Raw genomic sequence first — 26,841 nt, 5'->3', positions numbered from 1 at the left:
GAATGGTCAGCCCTACCACAGGAAAGACATTTTAAAGTTAATAAAAACTAGCAAGTGACCTAATTTTATTATAAAACAGTAGATAAATTGAAAAATAGGAGTGTAATCAGTAATATCAGAGCTTATTATTAAAAACTTACCTGAGAAAATCTAAACTTAAATTAGAGTAACCTGAGAAATAGGTGGAACTCTTGCGTGACATAGTTTATAATTGCACTGAAGCTTTGAACAGTTTTAAAACAACAACAAAAAGCTCATATTCCTTTTACTTCTGTTTATATTTCAAAAAGGAATGGTCTAGTGTATCAAGAGCCATCCAAGTATTTCACCTGGTAATATGTCTTTTGGAAACTTATCCTAAGTAGTAGTACAAACAAAAGAACTTATAAGCACAAAGATTTTTGTTTCAGAATTCTTTTAGAATAGCAAAAACTTGGAAGCAACCTAAAATGTCTAATTACAGGGGGAAAGGTCATTAAATTACAGGATAGCTACTGAATGAAAACTATTTGACCATTTAAAATGTTCATTTTAAAGATTATATAGAACTGTGGGGTAATTCTTAAGATATAAGAGCAGAATATAAAATTATATTTTAAAATACATATGCATATGAGGAAAGGTAGAAGGGAAAATCCAAAAAAAATAATAATAATTTTGTTAGGGTAGTTATTGAATGAACGATTTTTTTCCTACATCTCAGTCCAGTGTGTTGCTGTATGTGTGTTTTTTGGTAACAAACTAGACCATATCAAGTCCTACTTAGGAAGCTACAATTCTTGACTTGTATTGGATTTGCCCTACAGATACTGAAGTCAGGCCTTGTAAGTTTTGGAAATGATACAAGCCAGAAAACCCCTTTGCCTTCTACCAAATAGATAACTAAAGTTCCACTGTTGATTTAAGAGCTTCTGTTTTTTAATTTGTTATTTCAAGATTATGAGAATACATTCTTGATTACTGTGTGACATTTATGAGAGTTTTATGTTTTCTTTTTTTTATTCTTGGAAATTTGCTTCACAATGAGGTTATATTAATAGTCATGCAGTATGTTTCTGTAGAAAGGCAAAGTAATGGTTCTTTTTATTTTTCTTTTACAGAAAAGAGCTGATCCTCTCTGGCACTTTAAATCCAATTAAGGACTTACATCTGGGAAAACTGGCCTTAACTAAGTTTCCAAAGAGTCCAGAAACATGGATTCACAGGTTTGGTTAATTTACACCATAGGATTCTTAACTTAGAATTTAGAATGGCTGGAGAAAAAAAAAACAAACACAGAATGTGAAGCAGGTCACACAGTGATTCAGAGTATGAATTCTAAAGTCAAATTATATCTACATTTAAGTCTAGATGCCATCACTTTATGTGATCTTCAGAAATTGTTTAACCTCTTCAAGCTTTGGTTTTATCATTTGTAAAATGGGAATAATAATTATACCTATCTCAGAGTAAATGGTTGAGTTTACATCAGATAATGCTTGTAAACACTACCATAGTGCCTGGCATATATGAAATACTCAGTAAATTTTAGCTATTATTATTAACTATCTGAAGCAATCATGGAAATTGCATTTAGATATTCAACTGTAATGAGCAACTTGTTTTATTAAACTTGGATTTAATTCATTCAAGTGTGTTCCTGGTAAAGATGGTGGTGGTGATGGTTATGGTTATTAAAATTAACCAAGTAAGGGCAACTGAGGTGAATGGTGTGTGGGCTGAACTAGAGTTGCTAAGACCGTAAATGCAAAGAATATTTTTAGGTTAAAGGCCTGAAGCAGATATCCAAAGTGCATGTAAGAACTCTTTTCAAAATCCTGGCTATCTGGAAGCATCCTACTCTTGGATCCCATGTAACTACTCTCTTTTGACTAAAATGAGATGGTGTAGGCTTACTGGTTGGGGTCAGTGAGGAGAATCTCTGAAGAAATCTGTTCTTAAGCCCCTTATAACTTTTCTTACATCCTGAGTATTTTTAGGATCTTAAAGTCAGTTTAAGGTTTCTTAACTGTAATCTTGCCTTTGGCTAGCCTTGCAGAGCAGCTACTTCCAAATGATATAGTTAGCTGTATTTTCTTCCTACTAGAAATAGGGATAGCAGACTACAGAGAGATATATGATTGTGTGAATAGAGGTTAGGAAAGGGGTGGTGGCAGGGGAAGGGAGTTATTAAATATGCAGCCATCAATTTATTGGCTTATTATTTTATAAAGCAAGTTTTGGTTGTTAAAAATAACTTCTATTATTTGAAAACGACAAAATGAGTTTTCTTACTCAATTTTCTGTACCCTGGGTTGGAAATTTTTAATCTAAAAAGAATGCTTTCTTATGAGAAAATATTTGTAAAACCTGAAGACATTAAGTGGTTAGAGACACTTTTTTAGTGCTTTTCATTTAAATGTATGCTAGTGAAAATCTTAAATAGACAAAGGGAAAATCTGTGGATAAAGACATTTTAAAACCTCCTTGGTGGTTTAACTAATCATATTGTATTTGTTTCCTTCCAGATTCTGTGCTATAATATAGAAATTTTGCTTCATGAAAGCTTAATACAGCTTCTTGTTTGCAAACAAACAAATACACGTAGGATGAGCCATGCACATATAATGAAAAGTGAACCGGGACTTCCTTGGTATCCCAGTGGTTAAGACTTCTCCTTCCAATGCAGGGGGTGCAGGTTCAGTCCCTGGTCAGGGAACTAAGATCCCACATGCCTCACCGGCCAAGAAACCAAAACATAAAACAGAAACAATATTGTAACAAATCCAATAAAGACTTCAAAAATGGTCCACATCAAAAAAAAATCTTAAAAAATAAATAAAAGTGAACTATGCTCCTCTTGATTATTTACCAGCCATTAATTAATATCACCCCCTCCCACACACACAGTACCACCACACACACACACACACACACGTTGCCTTTACATTTCCTGGCCAAATGAAGTTTTGAAGTTGTCATTTTGGAACTGATGACATTCTCTTTTTGACAAATGTTAACATTTCGGAAAGCTTTTTGTTTAATCTTTGTCCTTTATTCCCCGCCACCACCCATATCCGTGCTGCTCAAATTAATTATGTCTTTAAAAACAAAAACAACCCCCCCCCCAAAAAAAGTTTGAAAACTGGGCTTTATTTTGCATTGTCTATGAATGGAAATTAAATTGAGAATAAAGAAAACTCTGGTTGTTTTCCTCTGTGGTTTATTTTCTTTCCTCATTTCTTTCCCACATGTTACCTTAACAGGCGATGGGTGCTACAACAGCTAATTCAGGAAACCTCCTTGCCTTCCTTTGTGACCAAAGGAAACTTGGGAATAATTCCTGCAGAAAGGACACAGCAACTAATACGAGAAGAGATGGAGGTCTGTGGTGAAGCAGCAGGGAGATACCCAAGCAACTATAATGCCTGGTCCCATCGCATCTGGGTTTTACAGCACCTGGCCAAGCTAGATGTCAAGGTAGGGCTGTTATTCTATGTCCCTAGGCATACTTCCTGCCTGCCATTTAAATCTTCTGGTAGTATATAGTAGTTCCTTCTCAGAGGAGCTTTAAAAGAGAGAAGTAGAGGAACTAATGACCCAGTAGGCCGGAGAGGATTGTAAGAACTGATACCTCCCGAGAAACCCTGGTAATTTTTTTTAAAAAGTTTGCATTCCTCACCAGCATGGTTTTGACACTTTTTTTTTTTTTTTTTTTTTTTTTTTGCCGTACGCGGGCCTCTCAGTGCTGTGGCCTCTCCTGTTGCGGAGCACAGGCTCCGGACGCGCAGGCTCAGCGGCCATGGCTCACGGGCCCAGCCGCTCCGCGGCATGTGGGATCTTCCCGGACCGGGGCACGAACCCGTGTCCCCTGCATCGGCAGGCGGACTCCCAACCACTGCGCCACCAGGGGAGCCCTTGACACTCTTAAGGCTAGTCCATTGGTAGAACAAAGCAGGTTTAAGCAGTAAGGAAGACTGAGCATAACTCATTTTGCCCTGAAACAGGAAGAGATTATTAAACCTTATGGAACTGAAATTGTTCTTTCTTGGTAGTCTTTTGTTTTGTGACTTAAAGTGCTAAATCAGCTGGTTGCCTTTTCACAATCTCCTCTGCTGGGGAGGGAACAGAGGATCTCACCCAGGTGTTCCCAAACTTGGCTGAATCTGTAAATTACCTGAGAATTCCTGTGTCCCACCCCAGGCCTACTGAATTGAAGTGAAGGTAGGATTTAGAGATCAGTATTTTTCACAGGCTCAGGGGGTTATTTGGATGCAGAGCCAGTTGAGAACTGTCACAGCCTAATCCTTTTAGTTTAGAAATGAGGAGATGGAAGTTTCCATAGAATTTTAATGGCTTGGACTTAGCCACGGTTGTATCATTTATTATCCATCAGAATGAGAGCCAGGTATCCTTGTGCTCCTTCTTACATACTACAGCTTCTCTATTTTTTCTTCACTTCTTGTGGTATCAGTGCCTTAAGAATCTAGGGTACTCTTCTAAAAGCTTCCCAGGCTTGAGACAATTTAAAGGGGTCAGAATGCCTCATGTGGTGCTTTCAGATTAATAGCGAAGCATTCTCTAATTTTTACTCACCACCCCCTTCCTACGTCTCCCTTCAGGTCCCCTCTCCCCTCTCCCCTCTCTGTGTCCTAGCCAGAGATTCCTCCAGGATAAATAGGAGAGCCTTCACTTCTGAGGGATTTTAAGCCAACAGTTCTGGAAGAGAAGCCCTTCCCTCCAGTTTACATGGCTTTGCATTTCAGGAGGGGAGGCTACCTAATGGAGTGGAAAGAGAAAAGACAGAATCACATTAACCTGAGTTCAGATTCTGGCCCTATTAGCTGTGTGTGTAAAGTAAGGCTTTAATGTTTTCATCTGTAAGATAGGGGCTCTACTGCCTGCCTCAGTGGATTACTGAGAATTACTTGGGGTAATGTGTATAAAGTACTGGGCACCTAATAGAGGCTCACTAAATTTTAGTTCCTTTCTCTGCTCCCCATAGATAGAAAACTTAGATGAAACTTGCCTACCAATTTGCTAGGTCAACTCAGTGCAATTCATTCATGAAAAAGTAGTGAAACCCTATCATTCCCAGACACTGTTGTATACACTGGGTGAGGCATAAAGACAAAAAGCTTGCTCTCAACAAATTGAAAAATCTAGTTGAAGAAACACATACCGACAGTTACAAAGCAGTGTGACGCTTGCAGGAACTGAGGGAATCTCCGGGTACAGTGGGATCACAGAAATGGCTCCTCATCCAAACTGGGCTCATTGGAAACAGCTGCCAGAGGGAGGGATGCTACACTGCGGGGGTGTCGGGAGGGATGAATTCAAGTTATCTGGTGGGTTGTGACGGATATGGAGTGCTTTAAAACCAGTCATCTCCGCTCCACGACTTGGTATCCTGTGGGAGGTGGAAAGAGGTAAGGGGAGGGTTGAGGATAAAGGAAGGCAGAGTCCAGGTAAGCTGAGAGGTCTTTGGAAACTTTCCTGCCTTTATGTGAACCTTTTAAAGTGGCATTCCCATAAATCAGAAACATGAGGCCAAGGTGAAATTCTTGGTTCCTTGAGACCATCCATTGTTGAAGATGACAACGCGTTAGTAATGTGTTGACTTATCTGCCCTGGTCCACTGCTAGCCTCACATGTTGTCAGTCTGCCCTCCTCTGCCCTTGGGGGGACTTGGCACTCTTCCTGTCACCACTGCTACTGTCTCTCACTCTCAGTGAAGTGCACTGAATTTACAAAATCCCCTTTCTGTTCTTGTAAGCCATTGGGCCCAGCTAGGAGATCATGTACTATGCTTTGCCTGTTAGAGGAAGTGATCACAAAAGTACCAGTTGTCTAGAGCAGCTTAAAAATACATATGAACTGAGTGGCATTTTTTTACTTAGAAAACTGAAAATGATTTTTTAAAGTGCTGATATTCAGCATTGATAAGGGTATAAAAACAAGCATTGTAGAAATTGGTATAATCTTACCAAAGGGCAACATGGCAGCATTTACCAGATGTTACCCCCGCAAAATGTGTGTTATCTCTAATCTAGCAGTTCTGCTTCTAGGAGTTCATCCTAAAGAAAAAATGGGAGGTGCAGTATGATATGGTGATTAAAGGCTCCACTCAGTGGTCATACAGACGTAATTTGAATCTTGACTCTCCCACCAATTTGCTGTGTGGCCTTAAGAACGTTGCTTAGCCTCTCTAACCTTCAGTTTTCTCATCTGTAAATTGGGGATGATGATAATTCCTACCTCATCGAGGGACGTAAATTAAGTGGGAGAATCTACATAACGTGGCTATCACAAGTGCTCATACTAATCAATAAACACTGGCTGTTATATTAAATATGGGAGTTTGGTATATAAAAATACCACTTATAATAGTGAAAAACTGGAAACAGCCTAATCCTCTGGTAACAAGGGATTGATTACATTACAGTCCATCACAAAGTGGAATATTTTATTGCTACTAGAAATTATATTCTAGAAGATTATTTAAAGAAAAATGTTCATTATAGGTTAAGGATATAAAACTAAATAAGAGATGGGCCTACTACAATTTTTTTTATGTTATTAGCATTGAATGCTATTTAACATGTTTAGAACAGTACCTGGCGTATTGTAAGTGCTCAACAGATATTTATACACACAAACACAGTGCTGTTACAGATATATTTTCTTATATTTTCTATAAGCATGCATTTTCTAGTCAGAAAAAAAAGGTTAGAGAATAAAGAATGTTTACCAGTGCTAGGGAGTAGAATTATGAGAGGTCTTAATTTTCTATTTTTTGTTCCCTGTAATGTTTGTGTGTTTCAGTGGACATACACTGAAGTAAAATTTTAAAATAGTCTAATTTGAGGGTGGGGTGGAAGGAAACAGTCACAGTTGAACAGAGTTCATTACTACTAGCCAATTGAAAGCTGATACCGTGTGTCACCTGAAAAAGCACATAGGGTCATTTCTCCAAAAAAGATATACAAATGACCAAGAAAGACATGAAAAGATGTTCAACAGCATTAACCACTGGGGAAATGCCAATCAAACCACAGTGAGATACCATTTCACACAACTAGGATGACTAAAATAAAAAAGACAATAACAAGTGTTGACAAGGATGTAGAGAAATTGGAACCCTTATACATTGGTGGTAGGAATGTGAAACAGTGCAGCCACTGGGGAAGAGTTTGGCATTTCCTCAAAAAATGAAACATAGAAACACCATGTATGACCCTACAATTCCACTGCTAGGTATATATCCAAAAATATCGAAAGCATATGTTCATACCAAAGTGTGTATGAGAATGTTCATAGCAGCATTACTTATAAAAGCCAAAAAAAAAAGTAATACCCCAAATGTCCAGTATCTGAGGAATAGACAAACAAAATATGGTATATCCATACAGTGGTCTGTTATTCAGCCATAAAAAAGGAATGAAGTTCTGATAAATACTATAACATGGTGAACCTTGAAAACAATATGCTGATTGAAAGTAGTATTCCATTTATATGACATATTCAGAATAAGCAAAGCAGATTAGTGTGTGCCAGAGGATAGGGGGAATGGGGAATTAGAGGACTCCTAATAGGAATAGGTGTTGTTTTGGAGAGGATGAAAATGTTTTGAAATTATAATCATCAGAGATAGGCAAATGAAAACCACCTCACTCCTCTCAGAGTGGCTGTCATCAAAAAGTTTATCATCAAAAATAACAAATGTCGGCAAGGATGTAGGAAAAAGGGAACCCTAGTACACTGTTGGTGGGGATGTACATTGGTGCAGACACTATGGAAAACAGTATGGAGGTTCCTCAAGGAACTAAAAATAGAGCTACCATATGATCCAGCAATCCCACTCTTATTTTTTCATAAATGCTGCTTTTCTTTTTATCATTCCATTTGAAATTCTTTAGTTTGCAGATTTAAAGAATTCACTGCTGAATTTTGTCTTACCTACTTAAAAAAGACATTTATCATTGATGTTAAGTTTGAGACAGATAGTGAAAGTCATGAGCACTTGAAAATTCCTGTTATTCTTGCATCATGTTTTTGTAGTAAACCCTTAGAATTAAGTAGTGAACAAAACAGACATGGTCTCTGCCCTGATGACACTTACAGTGAAGAAGAAATAATTACATTGAGTCTATTGTTGAACAAATAGTAAGTTAGGTATAATACAGATTCATTAAATGCAAAAGAAAGTTTCCATCAAAGTGATCTCTGAATTTATATTTTTCCTTCAATATAAGCATTACTTGAAAATGAACACCCAAATGTCTATCATTATTTTAGAATCTGTCTTTTCTATGTGTGTGCCAGTCAGAATGTGATCAAAGTCTAGGGAAAGGCCCGTAAATTCTGCGGCAGTAAAAAAAAAAAAAAAAAAAAAAATCAATTACTTTATAAAAGAAAGGGAAAATTAGAATTTACTGAGCTTCCACTAAGTGCAAGCTTCCACTAAATGACAACACTGTGTTGGGCATTATATACAAAATATTGGTAGGAATGGTGTTGTCAAAACAAGAAATGAATCAGAAGAGAAATCCAAAGCATTAATGGAGAAAGTAAAACCTTTGACAATTCCTCATTTCACTTCCCTTTTTTCTTCCTACAAGATTCTTCTTGATGAACTATCTTCTACTAAACACTGGGCGTCCATGCATGTTTCAGACCACAGTGGATTTCACTACCGCCAGTTTTTATTAAAGTCTTTGGTTAGCCAAACTGTGACAGATGGTTCTGTATTGGAGCAAAATACGTTGAGAAGTGAGCCAGCTATAGTTCTTCCAAAAGATGAAGAAGCAGTGGCTTCAGCAGAGGAATCAAGGATAAATCTTCCCCATCTTCTAGAAGAAGAAGTTGAATTCAGCACTGATCTTATTGATTCCTACCCAGGACATGAAACCCTTTGGTGTCATAGGTAAGAGAAAGAAAGATCTATTTCCTGCATAAAACTGTGTGTGTCCTTATGAGAGCTACAGAAGGTCTTACATCTGACTCGTGCCTACTTGGGTAAATATGGTAATCTGATTGTGGAACTTTGCTTGAGTGCTTCAGAGGAGTTTGTGTTACCATATACTCCTCCTCATGGTCATGATCAATATGAAGTTCCTCATGCAGATCTTTGCCAACGGCTCAAGGTGGTGGCGTTCATCCTTGACTGCGCCACAGAATAAGGTGTGTTACTTTCAAACTAAAGAAAGTTTCTGGACTCCCTCCTTGGAGATCCCGATACGTAGCATATCTGGGATGGAGTGCTGCCATCTGTTTTTTAAAATATAAAGAAAAAACCCTGACAGGTAAATTTGACGCACGGTCAGGGCTGAGACCATTGATTAGACCCTGAGAATAGTTAGACATTTTTATTGTTCTTCCCAACTGTGATGGCCTGCAGATTAATTTACCTTAAGTATAATCTCTTGACACTTTTTGCTTTTTTAAAGTAATATGTACTTTGGGAGTGAATCAGGATTATTAGGAAGGAGTGAAAGAGGGTTAGCAACCTCATAACTTGAGTTTTAAGAACCTTTGACTGTACTTTTCATGTTGAAATGAAATCCAGGTATGGGAACCCCCGATTGATTTATTTTGGATTATCATTTAGTTGGAGGCATCTCTGGCATTATATCTACAGATTTTACTTCAAGTTACAGGATTCTGTTTGTAGACAAAAGAGTTGCCTGTGTTAGGCAGGAGGTAGGCATTTTAAATATTCGTGTATTTTTTAAGTTAAATGTGATTTGTTCCCTTTTTCCAGTCTAAATATATTTGGAAGATATATTAGAAGATGGAAGACAGTCCCCCTCTTTGGCATCTTCATAAATACAGAATTTTCTTTTTCACTTAAAAACAAAACATTTTTATTACACATTTTTAGGAGAGAAGATAGATCTTGACTTGGCATGTTTTGCTGTTACCGATTTTTTATTGCTGTTTTATATTTAGACACATTAATAGCAAGACTCAAAGAATATTAAAAATTATATTTGTGTTTGAGAGAGAGCTAGATCATTAGAACAGAAACTTTCTTTGTTTATATAAAGAATAATTGGAGTTTGGAGTGGGGAGAAGAGACAGTTGGGATGACCTGTATATTACAGGAATGAATTATATTTTCTACTGATTCAGTGCCCTTAAGCAGCTTATCAGCCCTTTTAAGATTTGTCCTCTGTAAAATGGGTGTTATATGCTCCTTTGTCTGCTCCCAAATAAGCTGGGAAAATGAATAGAATTCTCTTTTAAGGGCTTAGAGTTATTAATATGAATGATGAAGTATAACAACCTAGAAACTACCTAAGGTAGTTTACCTTATTTCGTACAGAGATGTGCACCCCTTTGAGTCACAAATTTTGGAAATTAGGCACATGGATCTTCATTTTTAACAAATAACTCCAGATGATTCTAAGGGCAGGAGAACTCTCCTTAGAAGAACAGGAACTGTGTCTTTTAACATACTTTTCTCAGAGCCCAGCACATCCCTACTGCATGTCGGTGTTTAATAAGACGATAGTGCTGGATTTAGGGGAGAATTCAGAGGGTTTCTAAGATAATAAGTCCAACCACAGCAGTTCTGTTCTTATTAAAGAAAGTATTGGATAGAGGCCATACACTAAGCCTCTAGAGGAGCTAATATTTAATTCTCTTGTTTCTGAAAATCACTTGTCTTTTAGGATATCAGTGAGGTTAATTTTTGGTTTTGTTTTATATTTTAACTTATAGCAGAGATTGAGCTAAGACCCATTTCTAGTTTCATATTATAGTAACAGGTGTAACAACACCAAGTGATTGTCATCATCTCAGTCCATTTTTTTTAAACACCTTCGGGGTAGTATTCTTTCTCACAAACCAGTAATCTGGGTTTGTGAGGCTCTGTCCAAATACCCAGAGACTACATCTTAACTATTCTTCCTCCTTCCCCCAGATAGCTCTGGGTTACGAAGGGGGCACTGAACTGAGTACTGTATGTTTTAAGATTATCGACTTTTTTGTCTTTTCTGAAAAGCTTGACTTTGTGATGTGATTTTTCTTTTTCTGTTCTCTTCCTTACCCTCCTCTTTCACAGGCGGCATGTTTTCTACCTTCAGCATCACTTAAATGGTAGGTTTCTTCACAGCGTGGTCCAGTTGTCACCTGCAGACAGCCCAGGGGGGACTTTGAGTGACTTGCACCTCATCCCAGCAGGACCGCATACATCTCAGGCAATGGAGGTGGATGGACTCAGTGACTCTAGCAAGCAAGGCTATTCCCAGGAAACCAAACGCCTGAAGCGGACCCCTGCTCCAGACTCCCTGGGCCTGGAAATGGAGCACAGGTTCATCGATCAAGTATTGTCCACCTGCCGGAACGTGGAGCAGGCCAGGTTTGCCAATGCATACAGGAAATGGCTGGTTACATTGAGTCAATGAAAGAGGTGGATTAGTCCTGCAAGGTTCCCCTTTTAGTGCAATATTGCTTTCCTTTCTTATTTACATAGTTGCATGAACTGTTTGCTATTATTGTCTAACTATATGTGCTTCATCTTTAGGTTAAAAGTCCATAGTAAATCTTTCATTTTATTTATTTTGTTAAGAACTGGCATTCCTTTGGGGATAAAATAATTGTGTAGTTCCTTCCTGCTGAACAGTGAGTCTTAATTTTTTTCTTTTAAACTTCTCATCCTTTATATTCCTGTACTTGAGGCTTTTCTCATTTGGTTCTCCAGATTGGTTCACACACACCTCAACCCACCTCAGTGTGGTTGCTGCATAGGCTAGTTTTTTTTTTTTTTAAATTAAAAATGTATGTTGTAGTTTAGCTTAAGAACAATACAAATTCAAAATTACTTGATCTAATTGTTGTTTTGAGAATCAAATGGCCAGATGGATGGATATGTGAAAATACACACCATTTCTCTTTCTCTAGTATGTTCTACTCAAGTCATAGACCAACATAACCAAAGTCAGAAGTATTGGAATTTATATGAACAACATGCTTCCAATATAGTCCATTTTAAAAATGGTTATTTTTAAAAAAAATAATTTTAAGAGTTTATGTAATTGTAGTAGAAAATTATTTTTACTACTAGCTTTGATAGGTTGTTTTTACCTCAATTAAAATCAATTTTAAAAAAACCTAGAATGCTGTTTTTAGTTATTACTACTTACTTTCCTCCAGATTCACCATGAAAAATGGGAAGCTTATGCATAGAAATGTGTCCATTAAAAATCTTCCTTTTTAAAATTTAAGTTATTAAGGATACACTGGATAAACTATAAAGTTTTTGTGAAGTGATTATTAGAAGTTTACTGGCAAAAGCCAGGGGGGATGAATAGTTTTGAAGGTTAGTTCTTCAGTCTTTATTTTAAAAAATAAAACAGTTTAAAAACTTTGATACTAAATTTATCAGGGACAACGTACCAAAGTATCCACCTTTTAGCTGTATCTTATCTTTTCAATAATAAGGGCTGGGTTTTTTAGGTAGGTGAGGCAGGTGTGGGGAAAGTTCCAGGTAATGTCTAATGTCTTAATATGAAAGAATGCTTTGCATTTCTTCTTTCCACACACCTTTCTCTTTATTTTCCCATTCCATTTTTTTGTCATCTCCACTTTTGTATATTTTTCCTTATCTGTTGTATTTCATGGATGTGTACTAAACATAATCTCCTCTCTGTTTCCAGTTAATTCCATACCCCATTAAACACACGCACACATACACACACACACAATATGAATATGAACTGCCCCTCTAAAAGTTCCCCTAATGATGGAAGTTGTCTATTATCTTGTGTGTGTTTGAAATGTAATAGTGGCAGAAACAAGTGTGACCACTGTGCTTTGCCTGTTTTCCTCTTTATTTGGTAGGTCACCTGTAGGGTGAGAAGACAGATGTAGGGAAAAGCAGACCTCTCCTATACCACTGTTACGGAGACTCTGGACTTGAGTGAGGAGCATTTCTTTAAGGGAAAAGAATAGGTCCTTTACTTGTATGTCATGATTTTGTTGAGTGGCAAACTGTCAAGTGAGACTTAAGAACACCAAAAAAATTGTCTAGACTGGTCCTTGTAGACAGAAGCTGCCTGTCCTTCTCTCTTAGGGCAAAATTTACCCTTTTTTAGCTTTTTATAGTATTTAGGTGAGAAAATGATTGGCATTATGAGCATAAATCTATGACCCTTTGTGTACAAAGCATATTTTGATTCAAATACCTCAAGGTCTACCTAGACCTCTATGGATAAAACTATTAATTTATGATTTTTAGCACCTGTGGGGCTTGGGGGGCAGACTACACACAGATGACATGGAAGATTTAGCACATTCCACTAATATATGTTGCCAAATTCTGGCCTCACTCAGTATTACCATTCTTCCAAGCATCATTTTAAGTATCATCATTTTAAGTATTAAGTAGTAGGGCTTCTTATGCTTTGATGTGAGAGTGTTGAGACATGAATACAGACAATCCTCTGTGAAACATCAGCTAAATTTGATAATGCTCCACATCTTTTTATACCTTCCACAGAGTCTCTTGCCCTTTTTTGATGTTAACTGCCTTCATGTGTTTTAAGTCTCTTAACCCACCCTTACATGAAGCCATGCAGTCCTTTAATATATCTTGGTCTCCTGTCTTCCTAATAGCTTTAAGTAGGGAGTAAAAATACAAATATCCAAAGGATACTGTTTATATCTGACTTTTGTGTGCTGCTTTATTTCTAAAATTTGCAGTTTTCAAGTGTTCATTCACTGAAAAACCTAGTATTGCCCTGGATGGTTGTATTTTTTCCCTAAATGGTTCACATCTAAACTCACTAGCTGTAGCATGATATTATCTCTTGGAATGAATGAGCTCATGCAGTGGAAAGGATGTGTCTATTTTTAGGGACTCATTAGTCTTCACTTATTTTTCTATAAATATGTCATTGTCAAAGGAAAAGATGATTTAGATTGACACAAATGTCATCCATCTTTCACTGGAAGAATTGTAGGCCATCCTGTGGATCAAGAATACTACTGACAAGCAAAAAAGCAATAAGATCTGTAAATATCTCTACCACTACCCCTCCCCAACCTGACTTTTTTTTTTTTTTTAAGTGTACCTATTTTGGTAACATGGTGTTCCCAGATTCTGTGTGCCTTGCACATTGTAAGGACTCATTAAATATTTATTAAATTTATGAATGATTAACTGAAGATGAGAAAGATCAATCATGAGTGATACATAGACTGAGTTATGATTGAGAAATTGATGGAATAGAGCAATGGATTGTGAATGAATGATGTACTCTGCCTTCATGATACTTAGGGGGAGCTATTGCATATAGAATAAGTTAATTTAGATTTTTTTCCTCCATTAAACTACTTTGTTTATGCTTGTTAAATCCCAGCCAAGAAATGCAGCTGTATAATATCAATTAACTGTACTATAATGTATATTAAAAATTCATAGAAAAATGAAGAACATTTGCAAGAACACTACTTTTTATTCACTTATGATGTTGGAGGACAGATCTTGCCAATAGAGCCATAGCCACTCTTGGAGTATCTGAGGAAACTGATTTCAAAGACGTGTTGATCTGTATCTGTGCATGAATAGTCATTTTAGACTCAAAACCCTTTCTTTTCTAGGTTTTAGCATTTTATTACCTCTTTGAAAACTCTGGGCCCAGACTTTTAAGTCATATCTCTTATTCCTATGGTACAATTCTAATTTAAATTAAAGGCTTCATTATTCATCGGATTAAATATACAGGAGGTCACTCAAAGCCACTTAAGTCTTCAGATAAGGGCTTATGTAACACAAGATGTGCAAACAAAAGTTCTTGGATTTTTATGTGGCATTTTGTAGGAAAGCATATATGGTGGTAGGCTGTGTCATTTAGATATATTCAGGTCATGTGAATTCATGCTTGTTTAGACACATACATACATGTGTGTAAAAACTTTTAATATTTTTGAGAACAAATTGTCAACCTAGTATTTTTCTCTTAATAGCACAAGATGGTATCTGACATGAGGGCTAAATATAATTTAGGAATGCAACTACCACTTGCTATGCAGCAATCTCATTTCTACCTTAGTTCCCCTGTATTAGAGAAGATGCTAAATATTTAGTTTATCAAAGGAAGTAAGAAACACTTTTGTTTTTGCAAAAAGCTTTTGTGAGCTTAGTTATTTTGTTACTAGAAAATTATATTTTAAAACTTTAAAATATCTAAAGTATGCTAGAAAATTTGAGCAGCATTGTAACAACTGAACTTTTTGTCTTCTAAGTAAATTTCTCAAATAGAACTGTGCAAACCCTAGCACTTTACGTGCTGCCGCCTCCCTGTACTTGAGTATACTCTGTAATGTGCTCCTTTTTATTAGAGAAGTTCATGGAGGCACAGGAAAGCATAGGCAAATTCAGTGTTATAAAGGCAGTGAGCAGGAAAAATCAACCCTGAGAATTCTCCTTACCATCACACAGTGTCTTTTAAAAAATAACTGTATATACTGTGTTCATTCGAGTGCCTTTCTTTTTGGGGGAGCAAGATTATATTTAAGTCTAACATTTAGGTAGAAAACAAAGGATGAAAATTTTATTAAACAGTTGATTGACTCATTATTTTATTTATTCCACTTGCTAGGCATGGCCCAATGGAATATTTTATCCTTAAGTGAGTTACTGATAAGAGCAGGAAGGATGCTTTGGTTTGCATGTCATTAGTTATCATTTTTAAGCACCCTACCAGGAAGAATTAGTTCTTTCTCAGTGACAACTAATGTTTTTGGGGTTGGAGGCCTCACATTTAGAGGACGGCATATGCATAAAGATCAGCCAAAAACCCTGTGCAGCCCATGTTTAAAGGGAAACAGTGGCACTCTGCCCTAAAAGAAGCGCCATACAGTTGTCCTAAGTGAATCCTTTGCCTCATCTTAAGGACTTTTAAGAACCCCATCCCAAATTTAGTCCTACGTAAGATAGTTGAGTGGGGGGAAAAATGGAACCTTAATCTTTTCAAATATTGGAGGAAAAGAGGCAAATACTGAGATGAAATTTAAAATGTGGCTTTTTATGTATTTGGGTATGGAGAGGAGAGGGATAGGAGTTCCATATTTCCAGATAGCCAATAATTGTTAATTGTCATTTCATTAAAATATATAGCTTAAGATTCCAAAGTACTTTTCAGAGAACTGTCGAATAATGTATTCCTAACGGACAGCAATAGGTCATGTTCATAGTGGAAACAGAAAACTGTTGTGTCAGTTGTGGATCTGGGGGGTAGGGACTTCAGGCTCCCAACTTTGACTTCTGTATTCTCACTAGGCCATGTTAACACTGTAAAACCAACCCTTTACTTAAAAAAAGAAAAAAAAAAATAGAGAGCAGCAGCTTACTCTGCTGATGAAATCTTGTGCTTCCAAGAATATTAGCTATATATAGCTTGTGCTTTCTGGACAATAATATGGTCCACAAAGCTAACCCTGGCATTTCTTTTTATTAATCTGTTATTATTTCTCAGGGTGTAGGAGATTTAGTAAATTTAGGACAAAATTTTATATTCAGTGGCCAAAAAAAGGCAAAAATATGCTAAGTATATTACTAGCTCTTAAAATTTTAGTATAGATAGTATTTTTTATAAACTACTACCAGTGCAGTAGCTCTGTGACTGCCTCATTGTTCATCTCACTGCTTCAATCCCTGTGGTTCTATTATGAATGTTCTCTTACACGTGTCTTCTACGGAAATGGCTTCTGTATTGCATTATTTTCCATGTTTTGCAGAGGTAGGAGTGCTTTAGTTGACATCAATCTCAGTTTTTAGAAATTCTGTTGAGAAAGTGATTACTGTTGGTTTTCAAACTGACAACTCTTTTGCTTCTTAAAACTTCAGTTTCCCTGAAAGAGTGCTTTGTGTCAGATCTTGTACACGTTCCGTATGTTGCATAAAGCCTTGCACCTTGTAGGAATTCAACAGGTCAGAATTGTTAAAGGCTAGAAAGTTGAAACTAGCTTATTTATCTCTGTCTTATCATCGTTGTCCACATTCTTAACTTCAGGAGAAATACAGTATTGTGCTGAAGATACATAATCAGGTTCAAACATACAAGGCAAAGATATACAGCTGTACAGCATTGTAAGTGCAATTTAGATACTTTTAAGGCATACATATGTGTGTGTATTCACATATATGTATATATATTTAAATGAGATTTGGAATTTCAACTTATATACTGGTTTTACAAAGAATTTTATCCAAAGGACTTTTATTTTCATACTTGCTTGAAGTGCTTCTGTTTAAAGGCAGTTTTCTTTATTAGACCAGCCCCCTCAAGCAAAGTTGGAAACCTAACACAAGTGCCCATTTGCTTGAATTAACCAGATGTTGCTGTAAACTGTTTATAGTAAGTCTTCGGTTGCTTGCGAACCATGACATTTTGACTTTTCTTCCATACCTTTAGGGAATCGGCCTTAATTTAAAGTATGGCAGTCACTTTCCTCAAAGTACTATGCAGCATACTTCAAATGTTTATTTATCTTTATAAAGTGATCAGTAATAAATTTGAGGTTTTTCAGTGTCATAGGGATGAACAATTTCACATGTCCAGATATTATTGACTTATACAGCATTCTGTTAGAAATGCTAATATGTTATCCTCCCTCACAAATGTCATTTTGCATTTGGAGCAGATTTTTTTTTTCTTGTTGGTTGAAGAATGAGTATAGGCTGAATGCAATCATAGTAGGTGCTTAATAAATATTTAGTTGATTATTAATCTAACATCAAAGTAACAGCTTTCAGAAAGGAGACTGTTGTCATCTTTTCATTGAGGAGTATATTTTTAGAGTAATATATGTTTGAAACTGAAAAATTTTCTCATTTGACATGAATTATTAGGCTTATTTAGGTTGGAGTTAGTAACGTGTAATAAAAATGCTGTTTATGTAGAAATGGTCTGAAGACAGGAGATGTGAAAAGTTTAAGTAGTATCTCTTTGTGCAAGGCACATTCATAAATGTGATTAAATGTCTTAATAGGCTGCTGAACTCTAGAGAGAACTGCTGTAGTCTTCTGCAATCATTGGTATATCTAGTATTATCTAGTATAGGTACTGTTTATTTCTCCCTAAATCTTGGTTACTTTCCAGTGTCTTAAAAGTAGTCATGGGCTTCCCTGGTGGCGCAGTGGTTCAGAGTCCGCCTGCCGATGCAGGGGACACGGGTTCGTGCCCCGGTCTGGGAAGATCCCATATGCCGCGGAGCGGCTGGGCCTGTGAGCCATGGCCGCTGAGCCTGCACGTCCAGAGCCTGTGCTCCGCAAAGGGAGAAGCCACAACAGTGAGAGGCCCGCATACCGGGGGGGAAAAAAAAAAAAGTAGTCATGGTAAGGTATGAAGTTATATTAAATAACTTCTACTTGTTTTTTGAGAACATGTTCAAAATGAAGGAGAAATTTTTATGAATAATATAGTCGTTTCAGAGTCTATTAATTTGTGGCTTTCAGAGCATTTTTGACAGACTTTACCTAATGCAAACAGATTTAAACAGTTTAAAAACAAGCATTCCAACCTGAGCTGTGAGAAGCAGTGTGTGCAGCACAAGCGTATTTAGGCATTGCCTCCTGGCGAGGTTCTTGATGCATGGCTATGACGCTGGCTTCTGACTGAGGTCACCACTGTTGGTATTGTATTTTGGTGCTTGTTGTTCCTAGGAAAATAATGGAGTATGTACTAGGTTAACTTGTTTTTTGAGTTGGACAAAATAAAAGATGAGGTATTATGAATATACCAAATATTTATATCATCTACTACAAAAAAACTAAAAAAGGAGGAGGGGAAGAAAATGATAAAAGAGCAATGATCTTTTTTTTTTAATAGCTTCTAAAAACCTTTTTTTCAATCCATGCCTCTTGGACACTAGGTAGTTGCTTACTTTAACACTGAGGGACTTTAAGGGATAGTTCTTAGCTACTATATTCTGCTATTAGAATCCGTTATGAGTGTTAATTTACATTGCTTGAAGATTCTCCAGAAAATGGAGTATTTAAGTAGGTTGCAATCAGTGTTGTTTTAAGATTTTCTTTTAGGTTATGGTTAAATGGACAAGTTACATGTATGATCTGTGGTGCAAGGTCAGATCCTGGGCATTAAAGATAAGTTTGGCTAACTTATTTTACTGAAGATACTAATTGTCTTCACTATTAAACTATTTTCCCCCAATATAACAGTCTGCATTGAATTTCCTTTAGCTCTAACCATATTCTAGTTGACGTTTTTTAAGGATTAAATATTTTGTGAATTCTTTTTACACTTAAAATGTGTAATTGCAGAGGCATAAAAATAAATTTTGCAATAACGTACCTACAGAGTGTGTTTACGGTGTTCTGAGAGTTAGTACTCCAGAGCGCTTTAAGTGTGATGCTAAGTGCTAAGGCTGATGTAATGACTATAGACATCTGTATCAGCACTATCCAGTAGAAATAAATGTGAGCCACATATGTAATTTAAAATTCTCTAGTAGCCACATTAAAAAAAGAAACACATAAAATTAATATTTTAATTAACCCAATATATTAAAAATATTATCTTTTAGGTATGTAATCAATATACAAAATAGAGGTGTTTTACCTTCTTTTTTCTCCATAGTAAGTCCTCAAAATTCAGCGTGTATTTTGCACTCATGTGCATCTCAGTTCTGACTAGCTACATTTTAAATACTCAAAAAGCCACTTGTGGATGAGGGCTGCTATATTGGACAGTGTAGATTCATAGAATACAAAGTATGGCTTTACTTTAAATTGGAGATGGTGAGGTAGGCATGAAATTATGGTACTTTAAAAATTATTTAGTATACTTAGAAAAGCATCGAACAGAATTGTCCACTCGTTTTTTTGTCTTCATTTAAAATTTTCTCTAGAAGTAGGGTCAACCAGTTTCAATTTGCCAAGCATTATTTAAGAAGGAAGGATTTCCGTGCATGTAAAATACCATGATATGCTGATTATAACAACATATTATTAACAACACATTTTTCAATGTGTTCACTAAATTCTGTCCTGTTTCTTCAAAATAATAGCTTAAATTGCATGTTAATTATATATCTGTACCTATTTTGTTTTTATATTATTGTTATAATACAATAATATGTATTAACAAACAGCCCTCGGATTCTAATCTGCCTATGCAGCTGTCCTCCAGTACTTACTGGTATACATATTAAGTTGTAATAAGTGGCAGAAAAGTAGAATGAACTTTTTTTTTCCATTATATTTGTTTTTATCATGTGACCATGTACCAAGCCAGCTATAAATTATTGTATTTCTGTAGAATATGGAAAATAGTGTTTATGTCTTGTCTTTGCTAAATGTTTGCAATTTCTAAGTAAACTTTTCATCTCCTAAAATGAGTGTTAAGTGTGATTTTATTTTTACTTGTGGTGGTGTTTTAAACTCAACTTCAGTCTCCCAGTTTGTCCTGTTTAATTGCTGTGATAGTGGTAGTTGGGTGGAGGTGTGAACTGTTGTCTGTGTGAAGCCAATGATTTGATTACCTACATTTGTAAAAAGAATTTAAACATATCGCTTGTGTCTAGGACATTAAAAAAAAAGCCAAAAACAAATTAGAGCGCAGTTGTCTTTAGGGTGCATTAACGATGACTAGCTGACTTGTGAAATCATCATTATGACTACGTATGCTTTTTTCCAGTATACTTCAAATGAACGTAGGGAGCAGGGAATTACTTGGTTATTTCAGTGTTATACCCCATGTTTTCTTTTTTGTTTGAAATATCTCTATTGGAATATAATTGCTTTCCAACGTTATGTTAGTTTCTGCTGTATAACAAAGTGAATCAGCTATATGTATATGTATACATATATCCCCATATACCCTCCCTCTTGCGTCCCCCTCCCACCCTCCCTATCCCACCCCTCTAGGTGGTCACAAAGCACCGAGCTGATCTCCCTGTGCTCTGCAGCTGCTTTGTTTGCAAATATTTTCTCCCATTCTGAGGGTTGTCTTTTCATCTTGTTTATGGTTTCCTTTGCTGTACAAAAGCAAAGTCCCATATGTTTATTTTTGTTTTTATTTCCATTTCTCTAGGAGGTGGGTCAAAAAGAATCTTGCTGTGATTTATGTCATGGAATGTTCTTCCTATGTCTTCCTCTAAGAGTTTCATAGTGTCTGGCCTTACATTTGGGTCTTTAATCCATTTTGAGTTTATTTTTGAGTGTGGTGTTAGGAAGTGTTCTAATTTCATTCTTTTATATGTAGTTGTCCAGTTTTTCCAGCACCACTTATTGAGGAGGCTGTCTTTTCTCCATTGTATATTCTTGCCTCCTTTATCAAAGATAAGGTGATCATATGTGCGTGGGTTTATCTCTGGGCTTTCTATCCTGTTCCATTGATCTATATATCTGTTTTTGTGCCATTACCATACTGTCTTGATTACTGTAGCTTTGTAGTATAGTCTGAAGTCAGGGAGCCTGATTCCTCCAACTCCATTTTTCTTAAGATTACTTTGGCTATTTGGGTTTTTTGTGTTTCCACACAAATTGTGAAATTTTTTGTTCTAGTTCGGTGAAAATGCCAGTGGTAGTTTGATAGGGATTGCATTGAATCTGTAGATTGCTTTGGGTAGTAGAGTCATTTTCACAATGTTGATTCTTCCCCAAGAACACGGTATATCTCTCCAGCTGTTTGTATCATCTTTAATTTCTTTCATCAGTGTCTTACAGTTTTCTGCATACAGGTCTTTTGTCTCCTTAGGTAAGTTTATTCCTAGGTATTTTATTCTTTTTGTTGCAGTGTTAAATGGGAGTGTTTCCTTAATTTCTGTTTCAGATTTTTCATTATTAGTGTATAGGAATGCAAGAGATTTCTGTACATTAATTTTGTGTCCTGCTACTTTACCAAATTCATTGATTAGTCCTAGTAGTTTTCTGGCAGCATCTTTAGGATTCTCTGTGTATAGTATCATGTCATCTGCAAACAGTGACAGCTTTACTTCTTTTCCAGTTTGGATTCCTTTTATTTCTTTTTCTTCTCTGATTGCTGTGGCTAAAACTTCCAAAACTATGTTGAATAATAGTGGTGAGAGTGGGCAACCTTGTCTTGTTCCTGATCTTAGTGGAAATGGTTTCAGCTTTTCACCATTGAGAACGATGTTGGCTGTCGGTTTGTCATATAGGGCCTCTATTATGTTGAAGCAAGTTCCCTCTATGCCTACTTTCTGGAGAGTTTTTAACATAAATGGGTGCTGAATTTTGTCAAAAGCTTTTTCTGCATCTATTGAGATGAACATATGGTCTTTCTCCTTCAGTTTGTTAATATAGTGTATCACATTGTTTGATTTGCATATATTGAAGAATACTTGCATTCCTGGGATAAACCCCACTTGATCATGATGTATGATCCTTTTAGTGTGCTGTTAGATTCTGTTTGCTAGTATTTTGTTGAGGATTTTTGCATCTTTGTTCACCAGTGATGTTGGCCTGTAGTTTTCTTTCTTTGTGATATCTTGTCTGGTTTTGGTATCAGGGTGATGGTGGCTTTGTAGAATGAGTTTGGGAGTGTTCCTCTGCTATATTTTGGAAGAGTGAGAAGGATAGGTGTTAGCTCTTCTCTAAATGTTTGATAGAATTCGCCTGTGAAGCCATCTGGTCCTGGGCTTCTGTTTGTTGGAAGATTTTTAATTAGTTTCCGTTTCAGTGCTTGTGATTGGTTTGTTTATATTTTCTGTTTCATCCTGGTTCTGTCTCAGAAGGTTGTACTTTTCTACGAATTTGCCCATTTCTTCCAGGTTGTCCACTTTATTGGCATATAGTCAGCTGTAGTAATCTCTCATGATCCTTTGTTTTTCTGCACTGTTACTATTCATCAGGGATGAGCAAATCAAAACAATAATGAGATATCACCTCATACTTGTCAGAATGGATATAATCAAAAAGACAACAAATAATAAATGTTGGCAAGGATGTGGAAAAAAGGGAACTCTGTACACTGTTGGTGGGAATATAAATTGGTACAGCCAGTATGGAAAACAGTATGGAGTTTCTTCAAAAAATTAAAAATAGAACTACCATATGATCCAGCAATTCCACCGCTGGGAATATATCTGAAGAAAACGAAAACGCTAATTTGAAAAGATATGTGCACCCAGTGTTCATAGCAGCACTATTTACAATAGCCAAGATATGGAAGCAACCTAAGTGTCTATCAACAGAGGAATGGATAAAGCAGATGTGGTATATATATACAATGAAATATCACTCAGCCATAACAAACTACAAAATTTTGCCATGTGCAATAACATGGATGGACCTGGAGGGTATTATGCTTAGTGAAATAAGTCAGAGGAAGAAAAATGCTGTATGTTTTCACTTGTATGTGTAATCTGAAAAATAAAACAAATGCATGAATATAAATGAAACTGACTCACAGAGGCAGAGAACAAACTAGTGGTTACCAGTGGGGAGAGGGGTGGTGGGGGAAGGGCAAGATAGGAGAAGGGGATTAAGAGGTACAAATTACTAGGTATAAATTAAGTAAGATATAAGGATGTAATGTACAGCTTAGGGAATAGAGCCAATATTTTATAATAACTCTAAATGGAGTATAATCTATAAAAATATTGAATTACTATTTTGTGCACCTAAAACTAATATTGTAAATTAACTATACTTCAATTAAAAAAAGAACTGATCAACCGCAAAAAATGCCCAGTAAAGTCAAATTTTAAGTCTAAAATTAAAACAAAATCCTAACAATGGAAAGATAAACTATGAACTTGAGGCAACATTTGTAAGCATGCCACAAATGAAAAAATGAATGTTGTTGTTCTTTATACTTTACCTCCAAATTTTTTGTAAGCTTAGGGTTATTTCAAAATTAAAAAAATTTATAAGCACCCTTGATATATGAAGAATTCCTGCAATTTGATAAGAAAAACATCAAGAGCCCAGTAGATGAATGGGTAAAGGGTATAAACAGACAGTACACATACTCACATACACACACACACTCACAAAAAGACAAAAAGGTGCCTTAACAGATAGGGCAGAAAAATATCAGTCTTAGCAAAGAAATGCAAATTAAAATAAGACTTCAATACCTATCAAATTAGCAAAGGTTTTTGGTTTTCCTCGTTTTTAGTAATAATATCAGATATTTGCAAAAGTATAATAAAACATGTACCCTTTCTCTTTACTGGTGGGAGTGTAAATAAGAATAAGCAATTTCATCATTTGTATAAGGACTCTTGACATCCTTGAATACAGATATCCCACTTCTAGGAATCACCCTAAAGAGAAATCCTGAACAAAAGAAAAAGCTTTATATATAAAGATGTTCACTAAGAATTATTTATATTAATGAAAATTTGAAAACAACTTAAATGTCAAGCTATACAGGGGGGTTATTAGATAAATAATAAAATATCAACTAGCCATTAAAATGTTTACAAAGAAGCTTTTAAAATAATGTGATGTGCTAAGTGAAGAAAGCAAGATGCAAAATTGTCTCTTTTTTTTTGATGTGGACAATTTTTTAAAGTCTTTTTTGAATTTGTTACAATATTGCTTCTGTTTTAAGCCCTCGTGTTTTGGCCACGAAGCATGCGGCCAAAACACCAGGGTTCAGTGCAGGTTCAATCCCTGACCAGGGATTGAACCCACACCCCCTGCATTGGAAGGCAAAGTCTCAACCACTGGACCACCAGGGAAGTCCCACAAAATTGTTTTTACAATATGATCACATACTTGTAAAAATGAAGAAGTGGGGAAAAAAGATTTTTAAAACTATAGGTTAACAGTAGTTGTTTTGAGTGGAGAAGCTGTGAGGAATTTTGTTCTTTCAATTCTTATATTTACCAAATTTTCTATGAGGAGAATATATTAGCTTATATTTTTATAATATATAATATGCATAAACAATCACTGCTATGTCTGGAACAGCAGGGAAATCTCACAGCATGTGCTCATTACAGATTCCTGGTTTCTAACTTTAATAAAGAAATTCAATATGAACTTTCAAGCCAATGGTGACAGTTTTTCCAATTCCTTCTGGCACTAGCAGCCATACAGAGGTCAGGTATATAAAAAAAATTTGTGAGGATACGGGGAGGGGGAAGGGTAAGCTGGGACAAAGTGAGAGAGTGGCATGGACATATGTACACTACCAAACGTAAAACAGATAGCTAGTGGGAAGCAGCCGCATAGCACAGGGAGATCAGCTCAGTGCTTTGTGACCACCTAGAGGGGTGGGATAGGGAGGGTGGGAGGGAGGGAGATGGAAGAGGGAAGAGATATGGGGACATATGTATATGTATAAGTGATTCACTTTGTTATAAACCAGAAACTGACATACAGTTGTAAAGCAATTATACTCTAATAAAGATGTAAAAAAAAAGTGACCAGAAATTCTCTTGCTTGGCACTTCAGTGCTATAAGACACCTGATGACTAGTTGGGCCTGAGGAGGAAAAATCATTTTTAGAAAAAATACAAGTCTATTAAAATGGACTAACAGTATTTTTTTATTTGCTCTTTTTCTGAACTACTTATTCTGAGTATAAGAATAATAAATCCTTGTTATAAACATTTCAAATGTTATAGGTATTTATGATAGAAAGAGTGACTAACTCTACTATAGTTTGGTATATGTTACTCCAAATTTTTGGATGAATATCTAACATTTAAAAAATAATGGGATCATTCTAAACATACTGTTTTGTAACTTGAATGTTCAGTTAACAATATATTGCAGACAATTTCCCTTTTAAGAACTCATGGGCCGCCTCCCTTGTTTTAATGATTTATAATCTTCCTTTTTTGGTATACTATAGTTTATTTAACCAGTTCCCCATTGATAGTCATTTCAGTTACCATATCATTATTATAAACAATGCTACACTGAATAGGTACATGTCTTTGTATACTTGTACAATGCAAAAATATCTGAAATGTATGACTATTTTACAGTAAGCATCCATCACTCTTGAGTATTTCTGTGTGATAGATTCCTAAATTTCAGGGTCAAAGTTTATTAGCTAAGCAGTCCTTTAAAAATATTGTTTATACTCACATTATACAGTAAGAGTGTATAATGAAAATGCCTGTTTTCTTACATCTTTAACAAGGTAGTATATTATCAAGTTTTGTTTTGTTTTGGCCAATCTAATAGATGCAAAATATTACCATTGTTCTTTTGTATTTCTTTAATTATTAGAGAGGTTGAGCACCTTTTCACAGATCTGTTGGTCATTTGTTTTTCTTCTAGGAATTGGCCTTTATTGTCCTTTGTATTTCTATTTGTTTCCTTTTTCTTGTTGATTTGTGAAAGCTGTTTTTATATCAGGGAAAGTAGCCCTTTATTATGTTATATGCATAATTTTCTAAGGTTTTCTTTTGATGCTTTGTTTTCAATTTTTTTGGTACAGAAATTCTTTAAGGTTAATGTACTTTCATTGGTACTTTCTAATTCTGGGTTTGTGTCATGCTTAGAAAAGCCCTCTCCACTCCAAGATTATAAATAATATTCACTGTGCTTTCTTCAAGTATTTTAATCTCTTCATTATTTTACATTTTTATTTTTGAAGTAGGTGGAATTTATTTTGATATAAGGAGTGGGATCAGGAATTCCCTGGTGGTCCAGTGGTTAAGACTCCATGCTTCCGCTGCAGGGGACAAGGGTTTGATCCCCGATCCAGGAGCTTAGATCTTGCATGCCCTGCATCCCAAAGAGTGGGATGGAGATCCAGTTTATTTCGTCAGAAATGTCTAGTCAGCCAACCTAATAACACTTATTAAATAATACATCTTTCTGCACTAACTTGAAATGCCACATTTATGATGTCCTAAATTCTCATATAGACCTTGTGTATTTCTGGGATCCATTTACCTTTG

At 35.9% G+C, this 26,841-nt stretch overlaps 1 protein-coding gene across 3 annotated transcripts in view; it reads left to right on the top strand.

Annotated features, from left to right (window-relative positions):
* PTAR1 (protein prenyltransferase alpha subunit repeat containing 1) overlaps positions 1-20,343 on the top strand; it is a 48,270-nt gene extending 27,927 nt beyond the window's left edge. For all 3 annotated transcript variants that reach the window (XM_033440200.2, XM_049710934.1, XM_033440202.2), the window contains 4 exons: positions 1,101-1,205; positions 3,246-3,459; positions 8,601-8,905; positions 11,048-20,343. In XM_033440200.2, the coding sequence (XP_033296091.1) occupies positions 1,101-1,205; positions 3,246-3,459; positions 8,601-8,905; positions 11,048-11,390 (967 nt within the window). In that variant the 3' untranslated portion in view covers positions 11,391-20,343. The remainder of the gene's footprint in view (positions 1-1,100; positions 1,206-3,245; positions 3,460-8,600; positions 8,906-11,047) is intronic.
* Positions 20,344-26,841: the final 6,498 nt, after the last annotated feature.

This window comes from Orcinus orca, chromosome 6, assembly GCF_937001465.1.
Source record: "Orcinus orca chromosome 6, mOrcOrc1.1, whole genome shotgun sequence".
Classification (NCBI taxonomy): domain Eukaryota; kingdom Metazoa; phylum Chordata; class Mammalia; order Artiodactyla; family Delphinidae; genus Orcinus; species Orcinus orca.
The sequence above is the reverse complement of the archived record's forward strand: the minus strand, read 5'-3'. Positions and strand labels throughout refer to the sequence as shown.